At 36.4% G+C, this 22,372-nt stretch overlaps 1 protein-coding gene across 2 annotated transcripts in view; it reads right to left on the bottom strand.

Annotated features, from left to right (window-relative positions):
* Positions 1–22,371, bottom strand: part of LOC142349866 (thioredoxin domain-containing protein 6-like) — a 40,454-nt gene extending 18,083 nt beyond the window's left edge. The window contains exons 1-13 of one of the 2 annotated variants that reach the window (XM_075401688.1): positions 21,869–22,014; positions 21,633–21,657; positions 20,930–20,983; positions 17,614–17,789; positions 14,930–15,046; positions 14,281–14,526; positions 13,818–14,047; positions 9,551–9,689; positions 9,072–9,193; positions 8,489–8,742; positions 7,745–7,889; positions 5,698–5,805; positions 5,193–5,287 (exon numbers count right to left, since the gene is read on the bottom strand). In XM_075401688.1, the coding sequence (XP_075257803.1) occupies positions 5,193–5,287; positions 5,698–5,805; positions 7,745–7,889; positions 8,489–8,742; positions 9,072–9,193; positions 9,551–9,689; positions 13,818–14,047; positions 14,281–14,526; positions 14,930–15,046; positions 17,614–17,789; positions 20,930–20,983; positions 21,633–21,657; positions 21,869–21,880 (1,723 nt within the window). In that variant the 5' untranslated portion in view covers positions 21,881–22,014. Of the gene's footprint in view, positions 1–5,192; positions 5,288–5,697; positions 5,806–7,744; positions 7,890–8,488; positions 8,743–9,071; positions 9,194–9,550; positions 9,690–13,817; positions 14,048–14,280; positions 14,527–14,929; positions 15,047–17,613; positions 17,790–20,929; positions 20,988–21,632; positions 21,658–21,868; positions 22,015–22,155 lie in introns of those variants that run through there. The other variant, XM_075401686.1, reaches the window with a different exon arrangement.
* Between the last annotated feature and the right edge of the window lies 1 nt (position 22,372).

Below are 22,372 nucleotides of genomic sequence, written 5' to 3'. Positions count from 1 at the left end.
AAAGCTTGATCAACTTAGCTGTCAACGTCTCGCTCATCAAACACTAGTGCACCTGTACATAAAAACCTTCTTCCTCTGATGCTTGAATGGATGTCCACCTCTTCTTCCATTGTTGTTGACATTTCTTCTGTATTCCTGCCACGACTGCTGTCCTGATGCTTCCAAACGGCTCCACCTCTCCTTCCGGCTCAGTGCTCGGTTTTCCAGCAACAGCCTTGCAATCTCCGGAAATCGTGATGCAATCCTTCTATTCAGTTTCTGCTCAACTTCCAACGAAAACACGGTAGAGTCCTCCCTCCTAGGCTGTTGATCATCATAAACCCAATCGCTCAACCCTGTAGCCATTGACTTCTGATAGTATTTCCCTGTTCTGTCAACTCCAGCACTGTCCCCTTGATGCTCATCCGTTGGTTCGACCGAAACACTACAATTAAGTTGATTTTCATTCAATTGCGATTGCACCCATTCCTCCGGCTCCTTTCCCAACTGTGAAAAATCACTGCGGTCCCCTGCTGCCTTATCGTTTTGAACCTTCTGTGTTTCACATACCAACTGCTCATCAGTTCCTCCAGAACCCGACCAAGTCTCCAAAGTGTCCACAGTGCCCTCCGTTGTACACATCTGTGTCTCATCAGCCACGTGTGGTACATTGCAAAACTTCTGGTCCACACCTCCTGTCTTTAACTCCATCAAGGCCCAGGCTCCTAACATATCGTTTCTGCTAGCTTTGATCCCAGCGCCAAAATTGATCGCTAATGCAGTTACATTTTCGCATGCTACTGAGTTCAAACTCGCGGCAATACTTGTCTCGCTTCTCGAATCGTTGTCATCAAATTCCTCTACATCCAAAAAATCTGTATTCGAAGCATCTTCAAACAAATAGTCATCATCCGAACGTTCACCGCTTAGCTCCCCAGACTCTGGTGAAAGTACTCAATCGTTTTCCATAGCATGATGCTCAACTGGTCCACAAGACTCAACTCTCCGCTCAATGACTTTTTCTTCTGTCAGAATTTTTCTGAATCCACTGTTTTCATATTCTCTCAGTGCTGCTCTAGAAACTTCCTGATTTTTTTTACCACAAATTTCCTCCGTTTCGATCTTAGTTCCAGTTCCCACTTCATTGCCGTAACCTGGAGTTCTTATTCTACTACCACTTTCAGCATTTCTCGTATCTTCCACTTCTCCAAACAGATCTTCTCTAAAAGCTCCTCTTCTTGGTACACAACAGCGGGACCCAATGCCAAACCCTTCAGAACTTTTGCCCGGTTGCCGAAATCCATCCATTAAAGAAGTGTCAACGCTTCTATTTGTATCAATCACCTGCCTTTGGGAACACTGCTGTCGCGTTCTCTGATCCACAGTATCATTGGTTTCAATGAATTCCTCCCTACTTCCCGTTTTCCCTCTAACAAACAAACTGTAGCTTCGTTCATAATAAAGTGGATTGTCCGACAATCGTATGTCAAATTGATACAGGGTCTTGGTCAGTGTCCATGCCTCCTTCCCTGGAGTTGACCGCCAATAACCTCTTGGTAAATCACTTACTGCATTCAAGGACCACCCACACATTTTTGTGGGCAACCACTTCATCATCTCTTCTTCCGTCCATCCCAACTTCAAGCCAGTGCTCAAATAATGTTCGCGCCAAACCTCCCAAACTTCGCAGCCTGGTGAAGGAAAACGCTTCACCAATTGATAACCAAACATAATCAAACTCTTGGTAACCCAAATTTAAAATGTAAGTCAAATTTCGATGCGCTCTCAGCAGTTTCTCCGACGAAAAATACGCACGCTCTCGAATTAATCAGAAAATAATCCACAGCAAAAAGTAACAAAGAAACGAAGCCCACCCAGGAGCGCCACTGTCGTCTTCTGAATTTCTGCTAGGCTCAACAGTGAGGGGACTCTGTCGCCCGGAAGATCGATCAAAGAAAATACACCAAAGGTTTTGAATTGGTGAAGCAAGCGTTACTTTGTTACTCTGCGATTTCCCCTCTTCCACTCTTGTATGCTGTTGCAAATTATATTGCCTTGAAATAAGTTAATGCACAATGGGGCTCGTAATATCAATTCTAGTTATACGGATAACAAAGGTAAAAAATTACTCGCACAGCAATGGAAAAGACAAATTCAAGACAAATTATAATAGAAATTAGAATAAAAATGACAATATCCGTGGTTCACTTCCCAAATGAACTAAATCAAAACCGCTCACAGTATCCCAACTGGTCTTGCAATTACAAACTTCCAATGTTCAATCTCACTCTAAATCTCTTTAAAATTTAGTCACACTAAATCAAAGCTTTCTGTCGCTTGTGCAGAAAACTCTCTTGTGTTCAAACTTCAGAATTCTCCCAGAATTCTCCAACATCTCTCTCTCTCTCTCTCCAATTTATACTCAACCAATAAGCTCTTATCTTAAGCAAACAAACCTTAATCTCTTAAGTAAACATTGCAACTTACACTTGCAATCTGTCACATTCCGTAGGAGGGCTTTGTTTGCTATGCAAACAAACCAATATCAAATTATGCTCTGTCATTCAACTGCTACCAAACATTGTTGAACTTTCTCCTTATCTTAAGTACACAACCTTTGGACTCTTATGTAAACAAATCCACTCCACTTTATCTCATATATGCACTTGACATGTCAATCAGTGATTGCTTAGTAAACATTGAAATTCGCTCTGAAAAGTTCTTATACCTCTATTTCCACTATAAAATTAATTAGCTGCAATCAATCCCTGTCAAAAATCATGTGTTGAATAAATGACTAAACTCAACCCCAAAGCTAAGAGCAGTTATTATTCTGAGCTTTTTTCAACATTTCATGCAATTTCCCAGTTAGAAACCGCCGAAAAGTCTAATATTCCTAAAAACCCAAAAGTGTGACCTCTAGAGGTCAATCAGGGGTCATTCGTCCAAAATGAAGGGTCAAGTTAATGAAACTAATTACTGTCACGGAAAGTTCTCTCATAGTTGCACCTACTCACAAAATTTCAAGGCCTAACTCCCACTAGAACACGAGCAATGGCTGCGCACAATTTTCATCGACCTCCTGGATAAAGTTTTATAGTAACTATATGGTGCCACCAACTTGCCTGCCAAGTTTCATGACGAACGGATCAGCCGTTGCGAGTCGTTTGCAATTCAAAAATTTTTAACGAGTCGTGGGTGCCGAAACCCGAAAAATCCGAGTTCGTCAAAATTGACCGGGGTGGTTTTTTTGTCACTAACTGTCTCAGGTTATCATATTAACACCATTTCAAAGTCATTCGGCCGCTCGAAAAGGCCAATTTCCGGTTTTCAGCACACGGGTTGTCCCGAAGCACCAACTTCCGTTCAGAATCTGGGATTGAAAATATCACCAATCGAAAGCCCTTGAAAAGTTACACTAACCCTCCAAAAATTATAGGGCTACTACCAATACTCCACGAGCAATTCAAATTTTACGTTTCGGAGCACCGGCGTGCGCTAGTTCCGTGTAGGTTGGTGTGGGGTCAAATCTGACCTTAAAATCGGATTCCTAATCTGACCTTAAAATCGTACCCAAATTAATCTATCCCCCAATTTTCAGGTCAATCCGACGTCAACTTTTCGAAAAAATACTATTTCAATTTAGGTGCTAACTAAATTCTTGTGATAATTACCAATATACTTAAAAATCGTCATTTTACATCCTAAACCCTTCCCAAGATCATGCAAAAACATTAATTCATACGTGCAGGACATTACAACTGATTAATCGCCTAATTTCTGACTCAAACATTCATTTTTCACAGTGAAATACCTAAGAACCTTCAAATCACACTACTTCTGGTGTAAATAGCTGCAGGGTGGGTGGTCGGATTCGCCTGAAAACTATATTCGCAATAGAGGACCACTAGGGGTACCTCCCCATCATTGAGCAGTTATCAACCAATAACTCTTTCCCTTCCGGGGGGGGTCGGACAACTTTTTATCGGTAGGGTATTTGGAAAACTGATAAATTGCCTTTTTATTTACTCTAAATCAACAAAACTCTAATTAACTAACTCAGATCAAAAAGGTGTAACCAGCCGCACATCCCTATATCATATGAACAATCATTAGGGGAACATCCTTACAAATTTTCAGAGTCCAACAGCGAATATAACTTACAGTGTTGAGGTGTACCAAGTTTTGGCTTGCCAATTATTTTGCAATTTCGAAATCACACTTTAATTTTTCAAATTGAAATTCCAATTCTGTTCAAACTATCTAGTTCACTTCAATTGTTCGCTCTCTAGTTTTCATCTAAACTTAAATCACTCATTTCGACTTTGGCCTGATGCAAATACAACTTTGCTAATTAATCAAAATAGATTGACAGCTCAATATGCTTTTGTGCATCAATTTTGTTTGTTTAAGATATATCACTCAGCTACCCTCTCTGGCGCCTTCGCAACACTAACCCTTTACGAAACAATGCTTATTTCAAACACCTAATTAACTTGTCAAAGTCGACCTAAATTATTTGACTTAACTAGCGCTATCTGGTTATGAAATTTCTATTGAGGTTTTTCTTATGCGTTCTACATTTACAGAGCGTTTCTTTGTAGCGATCAACCATTTGTGATACATTTTGACATGTTTATTGGTTAATACAGGAACAATAACTAACAGGAAGAGATATGGCAGCAAAAATTATTGAACAGAATCAGAACTAAACTAATATTTCAAGCATTTCTAAGATCGAATTCTTTGACGAAAAACAGATAGGAAAAGAATGAATAAGAACAAAGAATAAATGGATCTTTCGGTTTTTGCGCCCCAACCCCGCTTAGAGGATGCCTTTTTTCCACTCTCTAGGCGGCGCACATGACACTGCCAAATTTTACATAATGATTTACTATGTAATGGAATATATTCTTTAAATGGGGGTTGCATAGCGTACGGGGGGGGGGGGGGGGCAAACGGAAACAATCCAAATAAATAATTTTGCGCATGACATCAAACTAAACCTATGGACTATATGATAAAATTAACTTTAGGAAGAGTAACTACACAATATCGCTACTAACTTACAGTCAACTGGTCCTTGAATTTAATGTCAACGTAAAACAACTATATATGCAAAAATGACCATAAGGGTCCTTATAGCCGGAATGGCCTTTTTTGAACTCACCAACCACATAATCTGCTAGTGAAAAAAATAAATCAAAACGTACCAAACACTTTAGATATTTTCTCGAATGCCTGTTCGACAGTTGAGCTGCTATGAATTGCATTCTTCAGAATGTCATCACCAAACATTGCTCGGATGCTGAAACAGAAAGTGTCTTTTTCGTTTGTAAACAAGACGTAATCACGACAAAATTTTTAGCGAGTAATTAAGGCGTCAGGAAAATTTACTCAATTCCTTTTTACCCATTGTCATTTTTGTCCAATGCCAATTTTTTTTACTCTATTGTTCAACTTAGCAGAACGACTATTTAGCATGAAAAGTTGATTATGTAGCCCATTTAAGTATGTTAGTACATCGGGTTTTGGGTATAATGGCAATCGGTAAAATGGCAGGTTGGGTATAACGACATTGGGCAAAATTGAATAGGGTAAATTGTCGTGTAACCTAATTGAACTGCGTAGTTTCATATACGGAACGTGAATTGAATGGGTGAACTATAAGCCGATAAATGTGGTGGTGATTTCGTGAGCAGATGGTATTAGACTTGCCTGTCAGGTGCCTCGGCTTTGGCCTGTTCTGGGTCCTTGTTGCCTGCGAGTCTTCTGAACTCGTTCACGGCATCCTCCCTTGTCAATACCATGAACAGAGTATCACCACTGAAATAACACAACACAAATTAAAGACAAACTATAAGTTAAGATCAGGTTCTTTGACCAGACTATAGGAGCTACATTTTCCGCAATTGAAGTCCCTGAAGTCCTTAAATTTTCGTTTTTCTTGCACGAGGTCTTGAAAAAATGTATTTCAACATAAAGTTTATGAATTGTTTAATAATCGCTACCTTGACTTCAAGATACATATCTCAGAAATTTATCCAGCCTGTTTCCGCATCCCAGAACCCCCATGGCTAATCTCGCAATTTTCTCTTGTCTGATTTTCCTATTCAACACTCCAACTTGCTGCAGGTGATACATCATCTTGCAAAAATCATTCAAGATTGACAGAAGCTTCCGAAAGTTGTAAAAAAATGTTAAATTCTTTTAAAAGTTTACTACATTACGGTGCAAATAGTATATATTTATCAAGTAAATTTATTCGAACATGTCAAAAAATACTCATAACTATATGACAAGATTAGACGACAGCAGTGACAGTAAGAAATATTTGTTGAAATTTGCTTCAAATTTGAAAATATTAGTCACAATTTTTAGGATGCCTGCTTTTTGAACATGCGTGATCTGTAGTGACAGGATCTTGTCATTGTTGTCCACCATTACAGTATCTAATTTACGCGCTAATTACCCTGGGCACCCATTATACAACTTTCTTTGTTTTCATAATAGATAATTATGATTTGTGCGGTTTCTTAGTAGTCAGACAAAGATCGTATAAGATTTCTTGGAAATCATTCACAAATCCACCAAAAAAATTGAAAGCCAAAAAATCTGTATAATCCTCATTTTTGTTAGAAGTTCATTGGAAATCATACGAGGTCATAATTGAGACATGAAACATTGACCGCTGCCAGAAAATCCCGTATTAGGTAGTCACAGGCCATATAAATTAAACGTATCGAATGCGCAGTATGTATTTGAAAATTTAGGTGTGTTAAAGAAAAAAAACTTTTATACACACTTTTATACCTTTTTTTTACATATCTAGAAACTAATTTTAAACATAAACAAATACAATTTTTTGGATAAAGGAGCACTTATAGGTATAAATTAGCTTGAGAGAATGTCAAGAAGTTAGTCATACAGATGGAATTATCCTTTTATTTAGCACCCAACTTTCCGAAGAGTTTTGTCTTTCAGGGTCAAATAGTGATGCAGGCAATTACATAAATGATTCCTACCGGTAAAAAACAAAACGCAAATGGAAGGAAGAAAGATGTCCAATTCTTGGTAATTGTTATGGGGATCACATGTGATTTCCTCGTAATCACACAAAGATCACCTATGGTTTTTTTGGTAACCATAAACAATCAAAGAGGATTTCTTTGGTTTTCATTTTTACTACTAAGAAATACTACAAAGAAATCAAGTATGAGCAGTATGAAATCATACATGAGTCTTGTATGGAATCAAAGAAACTCTCATTCTGGAAGAATCGTGTCAATTAAACCGAATTGAAAGACATCTTAGGCGTTGACTATTGGCAGAAGAGACCCTCGCAATACTAATTGCGGATTAAGAAGAGAGTTAGCAGTTTTCAACTACCAATATCACGACTCATCAAAACAATTAATTGTCTGAATTTGGTCTCAAGTAATTAATAATTGAAGTTTGAGAGGAATTAAATGCTTAAAATTGTGGACAAAGGTTACGTTATTCGTGAGTAAGGATGACACAAACCATGCACTTTTCGTCACTTGTTACTCAATGTTAACGTATCGATTTTTCACAGTGAGCATCACAAATATAAAGTGAAAATGTGTGGCAAGGTATTGTCAATGTTGACCACAGAGAGCCCCTCAAACCACAGAATTTCAAGCATAGTCTATGAAATACACTTTTTGGGCATTTTTGTGAAAATTACACAACCGTTGAAAAATAAACGCTGAGGATAATTTCTATCCATGTCGTATGTATGTACCTTGACATGAAATCGACCAGTTGTGGGAAAAATTCCTTCTCCGCATGTTCTCCGTAGAAGCTCTCTGCCATCTCTTTGGTCAGTCTGGACTCCTTCTGGGACGACACTTCGAAACCAGCCTCTCTGATACGAGACATGATCTCCTCTACAAAAAATAGTGCAAATTGTTGCATGAAATTTTGTCAACCTGAGTAAATTTTAGAGAGGAAGTGAGCAGTGGAAGTTGGCGGGTAGCAAAGAATGTGGGAATGATCTGCTTCACCAGTTCACTCAAAGTTTGTTCTTTCAACATATTTTCCACTTTGCTATTTTGCCCTCTTTCTGCTTTCCGTTATCATTTCTCACAATCTTTTATTCTTTTTCACATTTAACTGTAACCTTTCATTGTTCATTGGGTAACTTCTTAAAGTTTTGGCTTTCAACTTGTACTGAACACATGTAGCGATTCTGTTCAAAGTTTTTTTTAAAATTTGTGGCCATTGAATTTCTAGTTTGAAATTGGATATCTGGTCATAATCACTAAAAATTTGTTCACAAAGTTTTACCGTAACTTCGGATAAATCGCTTCAGCCTATTCTTTTTCATAAACCCATTCACAAATCAAATTGGGTTGTTACATCCTCAATAATTGAAAAAGAAAGGTGTAGGAGTTTTATACCTAATAAATTATTAAGAGGGGGAGAGAGTTGGAGAAAGTTGGAATAAATATTCAATTCTATTCAATTAGTTGAACGGATAATCTACCTTTCTTGTCGATAGCATTGGGCTTGATAACAGCAAGGGTCTGTTCTTTGGGGAAGAAGAACTCCAGTTCCTTCTGGGCTGCTTCTGGAGTGTCAGATCCGTGCAATTGGTTCACAGGTGCACTCTCGACGTCAAACTGTGCCCGGAGGGACTGGGGTTGTTCCTGAACTGCCTCCTTCTCTTTCGGACCCAGCATCTCTCTCCATCGACTGATGGCATCTTCTCTCGCTAAGCCAAGGGCCAAAACTGGACCACTGAAATATAGAACAGATGAGAACTATCTGCAATTTAGAAATCGATGGCCGATACATTATTTTTACGGAAAACTACGCTGAGAAACTTTCTCATAGGCGGTTTTTTTTAAATGTTAATTCAAATTTGATCAAAATTTGATTAAAAGTATACCCTGCTGCAACTGCTTAAGTAAATTTACAACCAGTGGTAATTTTTTTTACTATTAATACGATTATCATCAATTTAAAATTTGTGGCAACAAAATCAATAAACTTTCAAAGACTTTTTTTTGTAAAGTTTTGGGTAGTTTATTTATCAGGAAACAGGAAACATCACTTGATCAGATAACCTGGTCATGTTGTCTACGAGCATTTCAAAGAATGGCTGTTCCCTGTGTTCTTCGTAGAATGCCTCCGCCTGTTCCCTCGTGAGAGTGACCTCTTTCTGAAGGGCAACTGTGAATCCACTTGCCTGCAAACACAAATGCAGATGAGGTTAATCAATGTGTAGCCATTCGGACTCAATAAGACCAATTCTATTTTGCTGAGGAATTTGATCAGATGCTTCATTTGATCAGATGCTCAAATTCTAGAAGGTTCTAGAAGACCTCGAAGAGATTCTAGAAGTCTTCCTTCCCAATCACCATTCGATGGTGTTCACAGAAACTATTCTAAACTCACTCTTTTGTACAGTCAAATTTTGTTCTCAGCACACTTCATTATTCTTCGTAAAATTGATTTAATTATCATTTAGGCGGGTTCATTAGTAAAAAAAATTAGGTTTCACATCAAAAATGAAACCTTGATCAACAATGATGAGTGTGGATACCTTAATCTGTGCGAGTATCTCGTCTCCCCTCTCTCGGTATGCGTCTGGTCTGATGATGGCCAGAGTTCTCTGTGGCTCTCCCTTTTCTCTCATCTCCTGCATTGGCAGCTCCGCATTCGGGAAGAAAAAGGCCAGCTCACTTAAATACACAACTTTATTCCACTTCTATTATTTTGATTCAATAGCTCAGATTGCATCTTATATGCTAAGAATTAGAGTAAAAAATCGTCAATCAAACAATCAATTTCTAACTAAATGTCATTATGGGCAACAAGTTTTTGTCTCTAAACAGATTTCACTAGATAAAATTATAGTAAGGCTTAGCAAAACCAAGACTAAAATCTGTCTATAAAAGTTCTATAGGTCACAGGTGAAACCAGTTTCCAAGAAAAAAATATAAACACCCGGGTCGAAAAAATCTCCAAAAATACGTAAGAAATGCGCCGAATTTTCAACAATTTCAGCGCATAAACTTTACATAATAATGCACTGAAATGAGCTAAAATTTTGTAAGAAATGCTGAGTCGCTGAATCTTTAAAATTTCACCGTATTCTTAAAATTTCAGATCATTTAAGCGCATAAAGCGCATCTCTTAGAAAAAATGCCCTGAAATGGCGGTGACATCTCATTCAGGGCAGCCTGGACAAAAAACAACGTATAAAACTTGATGTGCCTTTGCAAGTCCATGCACATTGCCTGCGTGGGAGCATAATATCAAGATTGATTCAAGATTCAACAAGGCGGCTTGTTAATGTGCGTTCGCACATGATGTTCCGACCCGAGCTAATCTACTTTTTTGACTAAATTGTCAACCAAATGAAGAGATAACAAAAATAGAGGTTTGAGTTTAAAACAATCGTTACACAACCTATCTATTAATTGAATTACCTAATGCCATGCCTCATTACAGCACCAACATGATCTGACATTGAAGAGACTAAGAGACAAAAAAAAAATTCGCACCAACGTAAACTTCACGACAAAAACTGAATATCTAAATTTAAAAGCACCTAGTAACAACGTCAAAATGCAGTCAGATAAAACTTTAACTACACAAGTTTACTGTTTCCAAACTATACAGAAGATGGAAAGTTTTCTTAATGAGATCAGGTAACGAGTCAACAAAAAGAACGAACAGTGAGGCGAAACTTTAAAATTAATAAACATTTTTTACAAGAAGTTTCAAAAATCTTAAAAATCATTAGCTTAAATAAATAATCCTTGATAAATTACTAAAAAGTTACTACAAAACCAAAAGGACTGTCTTTGGTCAGACTATGCCATAGAAACAAACTAAAGAGAAACTCAAAATGTTTATCATAAACATTTCAAAATGTTTATCATAAACTTTAAGACTATTCGCTACAAAATGACTGCTTTGAGTAACATCATTCATTCAATCCTCAATTACAAACCTATGAGACCTGTGCGCAATTTACGGCTACCTAAAGAACAAAATCAGCAAATTCAAGAAAAAAATTTGCGAGAAAAGTGTCGAAGGCATTAAAAAATGAACTTTTCACTAAAAACTCTTCTATTTTAAATTAATTTTTCAAGAGCAACGGGATTTCCCTCTTTTATCAATATAATTTCAAAAAAATCAACAAATATGACTAAATACATTAGAAGCACGAAGTTTTCGAGAAAACAAGTATTATCAACGCCATTAAATTCAATAGAATTCAACAGAAGCCAGTAATTACGATAAATTATCCCTCGATGGGACAATAAGTTTGTCATTCAACCGTTTGTCAACAATAAAACCTTACAACAAGTTATTGACTATGAAGACAACAACAGAGACAGGCAAAACCCACAAATTCAGTAGAAAAGTGCCAGAGGAAAATGTCGAAGCAATTCAAATCGTAAGCTCTTCTCTGAAAACTTTATCTATGATCCATTGAACTTCTTCCCTAAACCAATGGGGACTATCAGCAGTAGGATGATGTGATAAGATTTCAAAAGGATCCCAAAATAAAATAAAGTAACCAAAAATAAGAAAAATATGAAATCTCGTGGCATTGAAGTTTTAAAACTAATAGGTAGAAGATAAAACCGCTAACCAGATTAATTTCGGCTGCAGTAGAACGGAGTTCTTTTAGTACTGACATTGAACAACAATTCACAAAAAAAGTTTAGGATTGGTTAATATTCAAAAATTTTTCGAAATTTTATTTTTACATTCCTATTAGCCATTAAACCCAAAATAACAGAGCACAATAACAATGCTCAGATATAACCCGATCGGGAGAAAAATGATGTTTGTCATGCATAAATAATTAACCAGACATCAAATTAAGTCTTATGTTTGAAAACAATAACAAAAACAGGCAAAAACCAAAATTCAGCAGAAATGTGCGAGAAGAAAGTGTCGAAGACAACTAAACCAGTGGCTTTTCTCTCAACACTTTCTCTGTGATGCACCGAACGTCCTCTCTAAGCAAGTGGAACTACAATGATATTTGGATACTAAGTATAATGTTTGGATAATGTGATAAGAGTCAAAAGTAACCAATAATACGGAAATATCCAAAAAAAAAAACTAAAAAATTGAAATTTTGTGTCATTGAAGTCTTATAACCAATAGTTAGATAATAAAACAGCTAACCTGATCAATTGTAGTTGAAGTAGAAAGCAAGTGGGTCCTGTCATTACTGACACTGACTTACAGTTCTCGAAAAAGTTTAAGATTTGTTAGTGTTCAACAAAAATTTTGTAAAGTTTATTTCTAATTTAACGGCCATTAAATTCAATAGCTTTCAACGGAAGTCAATAAATACGCTCAAATATAACCCAATGTGAGGACAATGATGTTTGTCATTCATAGGTGATCATTAAGGCATCATAATAAGTCTTATGACTATTAAAACAACAACAAAAAAAGGCGAAAAACCAAAAATTCAATAGAAAAGTGCAAGAAGAACGTGTCGAAGCCATTTAAACCAGAATTGTTTCATAAATTTTTAGTTGTGATTCACTTATAATCTTCTTTTAGCCAATGTGAGTTGTCAATTTTTGGATAATGTGATAAGATTTCAAAAGTAACCAATAATACGAAAATATCCGATTTTTTTAAATTTTTTGAAATCTTGTGTCATTGAAGTCATATAACCAATAGTTAGAAGATAAAACCGCTATTAAGATTAAAGTTGGTTGCAGTACGAAGGAAGAGGGTGCTGTCACCCCTGGACTGACTTACAGTTCACAATAATAAGTTTATCGTTCTTTGATGTTAAAAAAAAATCGAATTTTTTTTAAGTCTTAGCAGCCATTAGCTGTCCCCTCAAAGAACTAGATATGTTCATTTAATGCTCGTTATGAAACAAATTGCACTGTTAGTCAATGAATCCATGCCATAGGACTCCAAAAAATTAGTAAAATTTCAAAAAGAAATTCAGAATTTCATTTAAAATTACTAAAACTCAGAATCGACGCCAAAAAAAACATGAGCAACTCCTTCAAAACGATGTTTTTTTGTTCATTGGGCTTCCTTTGACTGTAAAGGAGGTTTGTCCTTAATAGAAGCTCGACATAAAAAGTGACTTGTCTCTAGGTGACTTAAAAAAGCAAAAAAGAGAAAAGTTTTTTTAAATAAAAGAGTTCTCAAATAGAGTTATATTTTTTTTGATAGTGAACTTCCCTATGAGTTCAGAACTAGTGTTTTATATCACCTTTATTCTACTAGGAACACAAAATTGGACCATTTTTTGGCATGAAATTTAATTTTGAAATACTATTTTTTTAAAAAAATGCTTTAATTTGGAGAAAAATTACACTAAAAGTGAACAAATATCACGTGCTCACACAAAACTTCAATCCTCGATAACTCCTCGAAAAAAAAAAACGAAATAAAAAAAAATCTCTTTGATTTTGGATTGTACGATGAACCAGCTTTTTAATGATACCACTCACATTTCTCTACGATGAATATATCGATCGGCCAAAATTGACTGAACAAAAAAAACCCATTTGAGTATATAGTTCCCCCCCCACAAGTGGGCTCGGAACAAAAATCAAGGCGAGGAGGCCAAACATGTAGAAATTTTGGTATGGGCTAGACGGATAGCCAGACTTCAACTTCGCCCAGAATATGATCCTGGGTCGCAGCGTGCACCCTGTCGGCAATCCAAGTCTGTCTTGCCCATACCTGTTTTGAATGAGACGTTAGGTGTCGTTAGTCTTGAATGTGTTGACTCTGGGCCTTAGGCATTAATTTATCTAATATTACCTAATTTGTTTCCTAAAACCAAAACAAGACACGCGTACCTTGCAGCTTGGTCTTTGGAGTCGGCAGCGTGGACACCATTGACCAGCTTGCTAGTTCCATAGAGAGCCCTCAATGTCTCTGGTTCCTCCTCCTTGGCCACCTCTGCATCTGTGGGACCAACTAGTTTCCTTAGCTCTGGAATCACCTCTTCGCCCGTCTCTCCCTTCGTCACAATTGCAATGTGGCACGGACCGCCAGTCATCAGCTCAACAAGCTCTTCGAACCATGGCTGAAAATTTTTTGAGCTCAATAAAAATATATCGCTAGTTTCTAGAAAAAATGATCTGTTCTGTTTCCCCCATCTTAAAGGGCATATAACTTTTACGCCACCCCCACCACCACCCCCGCATAGCACGTGCTACATTTTCGCCTGGTTACATACTATATAAGAAGTCATAATTTCTATGAGGGCAAAAAAACAAATGGGGGAGGGGGACAGAATAGACCCAAAACAACTTGCACCTCTTCCTCGTGTTGTTTGTACATTTCTCTCGTTTCTTCCTCCGTCAACTGTTTTTCCTCTGACTTGACAATCTCCATCCCGTTCTCTCTCAACTTCTCCAAGATCTCCTCCACGTGACCCGCTTCCACTGCGTCTGGTTTGATCACGAGCACCGTGCATGTTTTGGGCACTGGTTTTGGCTTGAGTGCTTCTAGTCTGGCTTCTTCCTCTGCACGTTGCTGGGCCTCAAGTTGAGGATCTACGAACTGAAATCACAACATTAAATAAAAGGTAGAATCATAAACAGGAAAGATTGAAGATCGCTCTATTTAGACGCAGAACAACAAAATTGTAAAGTTAACAACCTGCAAAACCTTTTAGCGGTCACCGATACACTATTCGAACATTTTTTGTTTCAATAAAATTTTCCTGGATATTTTCATGAAATTGTTGAACTTTCACATGAAGTCCCTAAATTTCGAAACAAAATCTCTATTCAAATTTTACTTTTAATAGCGTGAACACTTGATAGCAAAAGTCATTAGCGATTGCAACGTGTAACTAGGTTTTCTATTAAATTTCTAATACCAAAATCACAAATTGCGCTCTCTTCTACTGAAAAATAAATTAAACCGGATAAAATGAGCTGCTTTTATTGCAATGACTGACCTCTGTTCTCTCAATCTCGCCTGCCTGCACCTTGTGTTCCTTGGCCAGCTGTTGTTGAATTGTTCTCTCCAACTGGGGGGCGTTGCATCCCCTCACCACTGCCTGCAGCTTCTTACCCTGAATCCAAAGCTTTCACCCAACTTTAGATTACTTTGAATCTGAGTATAATATACACTATGGTACCAAAAAACTACGTGCACCTAACGAATTTTTAGATAGCGCGGCAGACATCAAATGATACATCAAATAATACAGCATTTTGAGTCCAGATCAGTTCTTTAGTAAGGAGACATTACGTGTTTAGCTTTTTACACATCAACGAGACAGCTTGTATAGTTTGCAAACAAGTTTCTAACGAAATCTGAGTCAATTGTCGGACACTTTTTCTCCCAATTTTGCCAAAAAAACTTGTAATTGTTGCTTCGAAAAAGCCCATAATTTTTAAAAATGGATTCAGATCTGGACTATTTGCTGACCATCCCGGTACCTCCCACTCTTGTTAATTAAAGAAAATGCTGACAATCTTTGATTTATTCACAGAAGCATCGCCCTGTTGAAAAATTAGGTATTGAATAGGCATTTTTTCGTGGTAATTGTTCAAAATTCCCAAGTAAACGAGAACAGTCAGCTTGTTTGTACATCTCATAAATAATTTCCACCGATCTAAGTGTATTGTACCTCAAATATCAAATTAGTCTGGGCTGCTACAGATCACACGATACGGGATCTCTTTATGTATGCCAGTCTAACTTCACAAAAGATATATGCCTAAGACCTGTCTGTGCTATAAGTCTCTATTTAAAATTGTTGGGGGCTGAAAATGTTTAATTTATAAAAGAGTAAATAGAAAAATTACAGCTTACTAATTACCAGTTGCGTTGTTGTGAAATCGAGATGAGCTGCGTAGCGATCGTTCAATTCTTCTTGTTAGTCAGATAGTTGTTCAGTTTAGACGAAAGAAAACTTTGGTTAAGTTGTTTAAACCGTGTAGTTTGAGTATCTTCAAATTGAAGATTATAAGCAATCTCTGTTTTGAATGTAGATCTATTTATCGAAAAGGGAAAGCAGTTGTCTGCTGCTGATTTCTGGCTCTTGTTTCTGTCTCTCTAATTTTTATCCGTCCCACTTCGCTGAGAGAAACAAAAAAATCCTCTCAGCTCAGTTTGTGCCAATAGGGAGCGAATCACAAACTCACGTTCATAGTGAGGTGCTTCTTAATTTTCCTATTGGCCGAGAAGGCAAAAGAATTAACTCTTTTTTATCTCACGGAAAAATTATTGAAACTCCAAAAAAAATAAAAATCTAAAAAGCTGAGAGCATCAATTATTGATCACGTAGGCGCCTGTTTTCTGTTTTTCCCCTCTCCTAAAACCGCAACAATTATGGTTTTCTTCTTGGGGGCGTTTTATGAGACTCTATTGTATTTTCCCCTGAAGCAATCTGCTTCATCTTTATTGAACTTGGGGGAAGAGATCTGCATTGCAACTGTCAAAAACAGAAGTAATTTAAATCAAAAGAAAGAAAGAAAGTGTGGTTATACAGGCCGCCTACGCTCAACAACGTACATTTTCTATCATGGATATAAGCGAAGAGATCCCGGCCCAAAGCTGTTTTAATTTAAATAAATCGAACTAAGTGGTTTAAATACTTGTGTACTGGTAGCCTTAACGAGCGTTAATTTGTTTAGCGCGCAGCGAAAGAATGGTTAATTAAAGCCTAAATACGTTCGCTCTAATGCAGGATTAATTATCTGTTCATTTGTAACGGCTCTCGTAATATTACACAAAATATAAGTGATCGCTCGTCCTAGCTTAAATTTTTTTGTTTTTTTTTAAAGAAATTTGGTTCATTTCTCCGCAAATTTTACAAAATTCTTCGCTGGAGACGCTTTTAGACTGTTATTTTTTGGTATCGTTTCTACGCATGCTCATTACTGGATCTTGATTTTAAGCTGAGTTGCTAGGGTATTTGTCTATGAAAACGGACATTTCGATTATCAATAGCGCTGCAAACAGTGAACAAATGAAGCAGCTTAACCATCTTTTCTGTGTAAGTGGAGATATTTAGAATGAGTTTGCGTTTAAATTTTCGAAATAATACGTATTTTTCCACAATTTAGCGCAAAATCAAATATTTTGAGCAGAAGTAACGCGTAAAGAGTACAACTAATGTGTATAGTTTGAGATTATATCTTCTCCAACACAATAAACATCTGCCTCGTGTGAATTTTTAGAATTTTTACCGTGTAAGTTCTAATAAATTTCGTTAAAATCTGTCTTATCAGAATTTATCAGATAAGAGGGGAGTCTTCCTTGTACGATCTGACCACAATGAGGGGGGCAATCAACAGTGACGAGTTGCTTGGTGTCTCACCTATTGAGTCGCGGCGTCAAATATTTTTTGTCTAATAGTATGGGCCGTTTATAAGTAATGGAAACAATTGGGATCGAGAACAGGAGAATCACCTCAAAAGATTTTTCAAAGAAAGTAGCGAATGTGATTCCATTGTTGATTCGAACTGAACTGATAATAATAACAATGATCAGTTGCGAAACAAAATTTAATTCTGATCTATTTCTGACATTAATTTAATTCTGATCAGATTATGCAATGCATGACTAAGACTTTATAAGACTCTATAAAGTTTTACCCGGCCAAAATCTCATCGTCATTAGGGTACTTACGGCAAAAAAGAGGAAAGTGGGGACACACTTTCCCCTGTAGAAGGATAGGGCGGATATGTTGTCAGCCTCTGCCACTGCAAACCCCAACAGATCATCTCCCAACTCGTTCTTGATTCGTCTGAACAAAGCCACTGTGGCTTTGCAGGGACCTGACCAATTCTGGTACACGTCAATTACTAAAATATGCAGAATTACTTTTCATGATACACTTCACTGCATCTAATTCTTTTGACTACATATTATTCGGATATAAAGGTAACCCGGGTCGAGGTGTCACCGCCATTCAACGCAAAATTATGTAATATAAGCAGTGAATGCGGGAAATTTTGTAAGATAAGCGGTGAATGCGGTGAAAAAAAACTTTATCGCCTGGTAGCGGTGAAATTACATAATTTCACCGCTGATTTTAGCGGTGAATTTACATAAATTCAACGCTCTGAAAAAAGTGTCCAAATTATGTGAGATAAGCGGTGATTGCGATGAAAATACATAAATTCACCGCTTAACTTAGTGGTGAACTTACATAAATTCACCGCTTAGAAACAATGTTAAAGTTGTGTGAGATCAGCAGTGAATGCGGTGAAATTATTGGAGAGTAAGGGAGGAAACGTTAGATTTAAGCCCCCCCCCCTAAAATTACCCCTTACATCTTTTTGACACTTTACTCTAAGCGGTGAATTTATGTAATTTCAACACTAGAGCAAGCAGTAAACTTACAAAAAATCACCACACTTCACCGCTACAATATGTAATTTCACCGCTAAAAATCACAAATCTGAAAAAAATTCACCGCACATGTTTTACAGAAAGTAGAATAAATTTAATTTATATTCAAAACAAAAATATTGGAAGCTAGTGAGAGATGGCGCAGTGGAAGAGGAAGTACATGACATGCAAGAGGTGATAGGTTCGAACTCTTGTAAAGGCGGTGAAATTCGGTGACTTTTTGTAAGTTCACCATTTACTATAAGGGCGCAATTACATAATTTCACCGCATTCACCGCAAAATTACGTACAAAATTTGCGGCAAAAAAACTTTTCACCGCTTACCTTACATATTTTTCCGATTTTTCCTCGACCCGGGAATGTGCAACGAGAACAAAAAAGTTGCGTGACAGACTCTTTAATAACAGAATCTTTCGGATTTGTATGTCCAAAAACCTAGTAGGCTTTACATTTCCGTCCAATCTTTCGCTATTTGCTTCCACATTTTTTGATAAAACATCAGAGAACTTTATGCTATCCACACTTTTTTAATCCGAGAATTTTCTGTTTTTTTTTCAGAGCATCCCACGCTATCATATGTGGTATCAATTTGAAGCTTTCTGCGTCTAAATATCACTAGAAAAAGAAATCTCAGAAAAATTGTTTTTCTTGCAATTTTTTTTCTGGTATTCTACACACAGTGTCGGTCCAATTCAAAATCAAATTTAGCTTATCTAAAAATTTCGGTCAAAGTACAACCATTTACGACAACTAGCAATTTTTTCGAAGCTATATTTGAAAAACAGGCATCTTATCGTTTTGTCAGTGTTTTCATAGGGCACAGAAAACATTGATACATTGATATTTGAAAAGGAATTCAGATAATTTTTTGACATCTTTTAAATTCTGAAATTCTGATAACATTTTATGTCACAAAAAAATTATCTTCCATTATCTCTGTCATTCATTAAAATAATGACAAATCTGAGCCGCTCTAGATACTCAGCCAACTATTACTGGTCTCCATTTTCACATAGTTTACAATATCTTTGGGAGTGGGAGCAGCGTTTTCAAAGAACTCTTCTTCACTTTCGACGATTTCTAGGTCAATTGGAAGTGAAGTTTGAGCGGGTACAACAGTGAGCAGAACGCGTAACTACACTGAAGAAACTAGACAATAATAAGCCTCAGAGCGAAGACGGCTATTTCTGGGACAAGAGAGAAGTGAGATTTTCGCGAGTTTTTGTCGAACTGCCCTAGATTAACTCTGCTTCTAGTGTTACCACTTTTTGGATATCAGGTTTCTACAACACTGTTGTTAAATTGTATAAAATACGAAATCATTTCCAATGGAGCTTAGTTTCAACTGTATGAATCACTTTTCATGATTCTGATGACTTCCTTACTTTGAAAAGAAATGTTTGAAAAAAGTGGCGATATTATTTAATTTTCTTTCGATATTAGCCTATTGATAGACTTTTTATGGCTGCTTGCCTGATTTACTTTAAAGTGACAATCAAAAGGAAGCAATTTCTCGTGCGTTGATTTTCATTTGTACACATGGAGATTAACTGCAGGACGGTCAGTAACAACAGTTTTTTTATAACAGATCTTTTCAATTTTCAATTTTTGTTCAAACAAGTTTTGTCCTCAATTCGCACTGTTTTGACTGCTTTACTGAATTTTGAATCAACGCAAAGTTTGTAAAACAAATCGGACTTCAGTTATTCCGTTTCTCTAAATTCTTATTTTTTAACGTTGTTTATTCAAGAGACATTTTCATAATTTAGTGTAATATGGATTTTTAAGCTTTATTTTTGAAATATTGTTTGTTCTTTCTGAATTCATCACAATTTGTGTGCTTTGGAATAAGTGAGACGCCACTTTTTTTGGATAAGCCAAATCAATTCTGCTAATTTTTGCCCACTCTTCAGCTGACTTAAGTTTTTTATTGTAACTATTTTTTTCTGTATATGGTTGCGTCATTAGTGTTCTCAGCTGAATCTGTAGATTAACATGGTTTTTGTTTACTTCGAAACCACAGTTTTCAAACACCAAACTAAACTTTTCTTTCTCAGTTGTGTAGTCCCATTTGCTTTATTGTTGACTAGACGTGTCAGTAGTAATGAATTCAACCCCTTCGTGTCACCTACCTTTACCTTTTCTTTATACAAATGCCGAAATTCGTTTTGATTTCCACATGCTATTTAATTCAGTCGTTTTACCATAACACTGTTATAATCGAAATATAATCGAAATAATTATGTCAATTATCAAAAACTGTTGCAGTTTCCATTGTTTTGCAATTCTGAAACAAATGTTACGTCTACAAATAGCTTGAAATGAGAAAGGTTTTACTGAATACAATTGATGGTCCAGCTCTGGTCATCACAGTTCAAGTCACCCAATCTGGTCATTTAATTTTTGACTAACTCTTTGGGTGTATTTAAGGAGTTGTCTAGTGATTATGTTCATCCTTGCTCCTCCAATTTTGTGTTATGACATAGTACGTTCTGAATTGTTATGATAGCACATACGCCTGTGGATAGCCATCTATCTATATCCAATCGAACTCGAAGTTAATAATGGAAAAATTTTGCTTACTGTTTACCTAGTATGCCATTATGATCCAGCTCCCTTTCCCACTGTTCTTCGTTCAGGATCTCTTTCTGTAATACACAAAAAAGGTTTTGTTCGAACCCTCTTCGCAGAGAATTGAATTGAAACATTTTTACACCGCATAGATGAAGGTTTTTCAACGCCATGAAGGAGAATCACAAATCATAATATCAATCCAGTACCAATACGAAAACTTTATGATCAAACATTAGAAAACTAAAGGACGTGTCTGTAAAACTTCTAAAGCTGTTATCGCTAGAAAAAAGCTTTTGAAAGCTATAGAAAATGTTTTGTACTAGGAAACAAATTCTGATAACTTTATATAAATTTATTCGACTAAATTTGATAACTCTATATAAATTTATACAGTTAATACTAGAAGTGCAATTTCTTGAGAGAAATCTAAATTTGTCCCATAAATGTCATTCGATTAGATAATCTGAAAGTTCCAGAAATAAGAGAAGTTGTGACAATCACGCTACAAGATACTCACATTTTAAATTCAATTACGTGCGCCCATTTCCTATACTGCTTATCCGAAACTACGAAACTCAAGTGTGTTTAAGAAAAAAAATGTCTAGCATTCAGAGAAAATTCAGTATGGCTGAAAATGTATAGCTAAACTTAACCATTGTGAAAATTTTCTGTGAAGTTTTACCTATGTTTACTAATTTAATACAGTAAAATGGGCGCACGTTTTCCGTAGAATTGTCCTCGACGCTGTTGGAAAAACATTTCAATTAGTTGATTAGAAAAACTCTACAAATAACTTGAAACAGGAATCTACAAGCTAAGGCCAATGATTTGAAGACCACTGAAAGCAATTTCTGGCACTTTCCTTAATATCGACTTAAATACAATCACTATGAGTCAATCACTATAGGTCAAATAGCAAGGATCTCAACCGAATATTTAGAAATTAATAACTCACCGGGTTTATCATAACTGTTGTTTTATGTACACTTTTATCAGTAAAAAAATTTTGTATATCATTTACTTTGAAGCGCAAAAATTGCGCCTGTAACTATAACTCCAATAATAGTACAATAGAAACAATATAAACAACGAAATAACGTAGTTTAAGTACTACCACTGCTACGCACAACGGTACAGAGAAATATGTTAATTATTAATGACCATAATTATTCCTCTCAAAACCGGATTTCAACGTATGTTCAAAATGCGTAAAAAAATAAACAACGTGAACAAAAATTTTACCTGCAAGGCAACTTCCTGCTTCTTTTTGGCCATTTTGGAGCTAAATAGGAAACCACTGAGGGTTTGAAAGTCGCCAAATTACCTCGCTAATGACCAGTTTAATTTTGGTTATGAATCTGGTTATAATACAGTTGTTTATAAATGGTAGAAGTGTGTGTGTTAAAAATGTATTGATGCGTTGATAGTGCTGTATCGAAGATTAAGCTGTACAGTTGTG

The sequence above is a fragment of the Convolutriloba macropyga genome, chromosome 11 (genome assembly GCF_964194025.1).
Source record: "Convolutriloba macropyga chromosome 11, txConMacr16.3, whole genome shotgun sequence".
NCBI lineage: Eukaryota > Metazoa > Xenacoelomorpha > Acoela > Convolutidae > Convolutriloba > Convolutriloba macropyga.
This window is presented reverse-complemented; position numbering and strand designations above follow the sequence as displayed.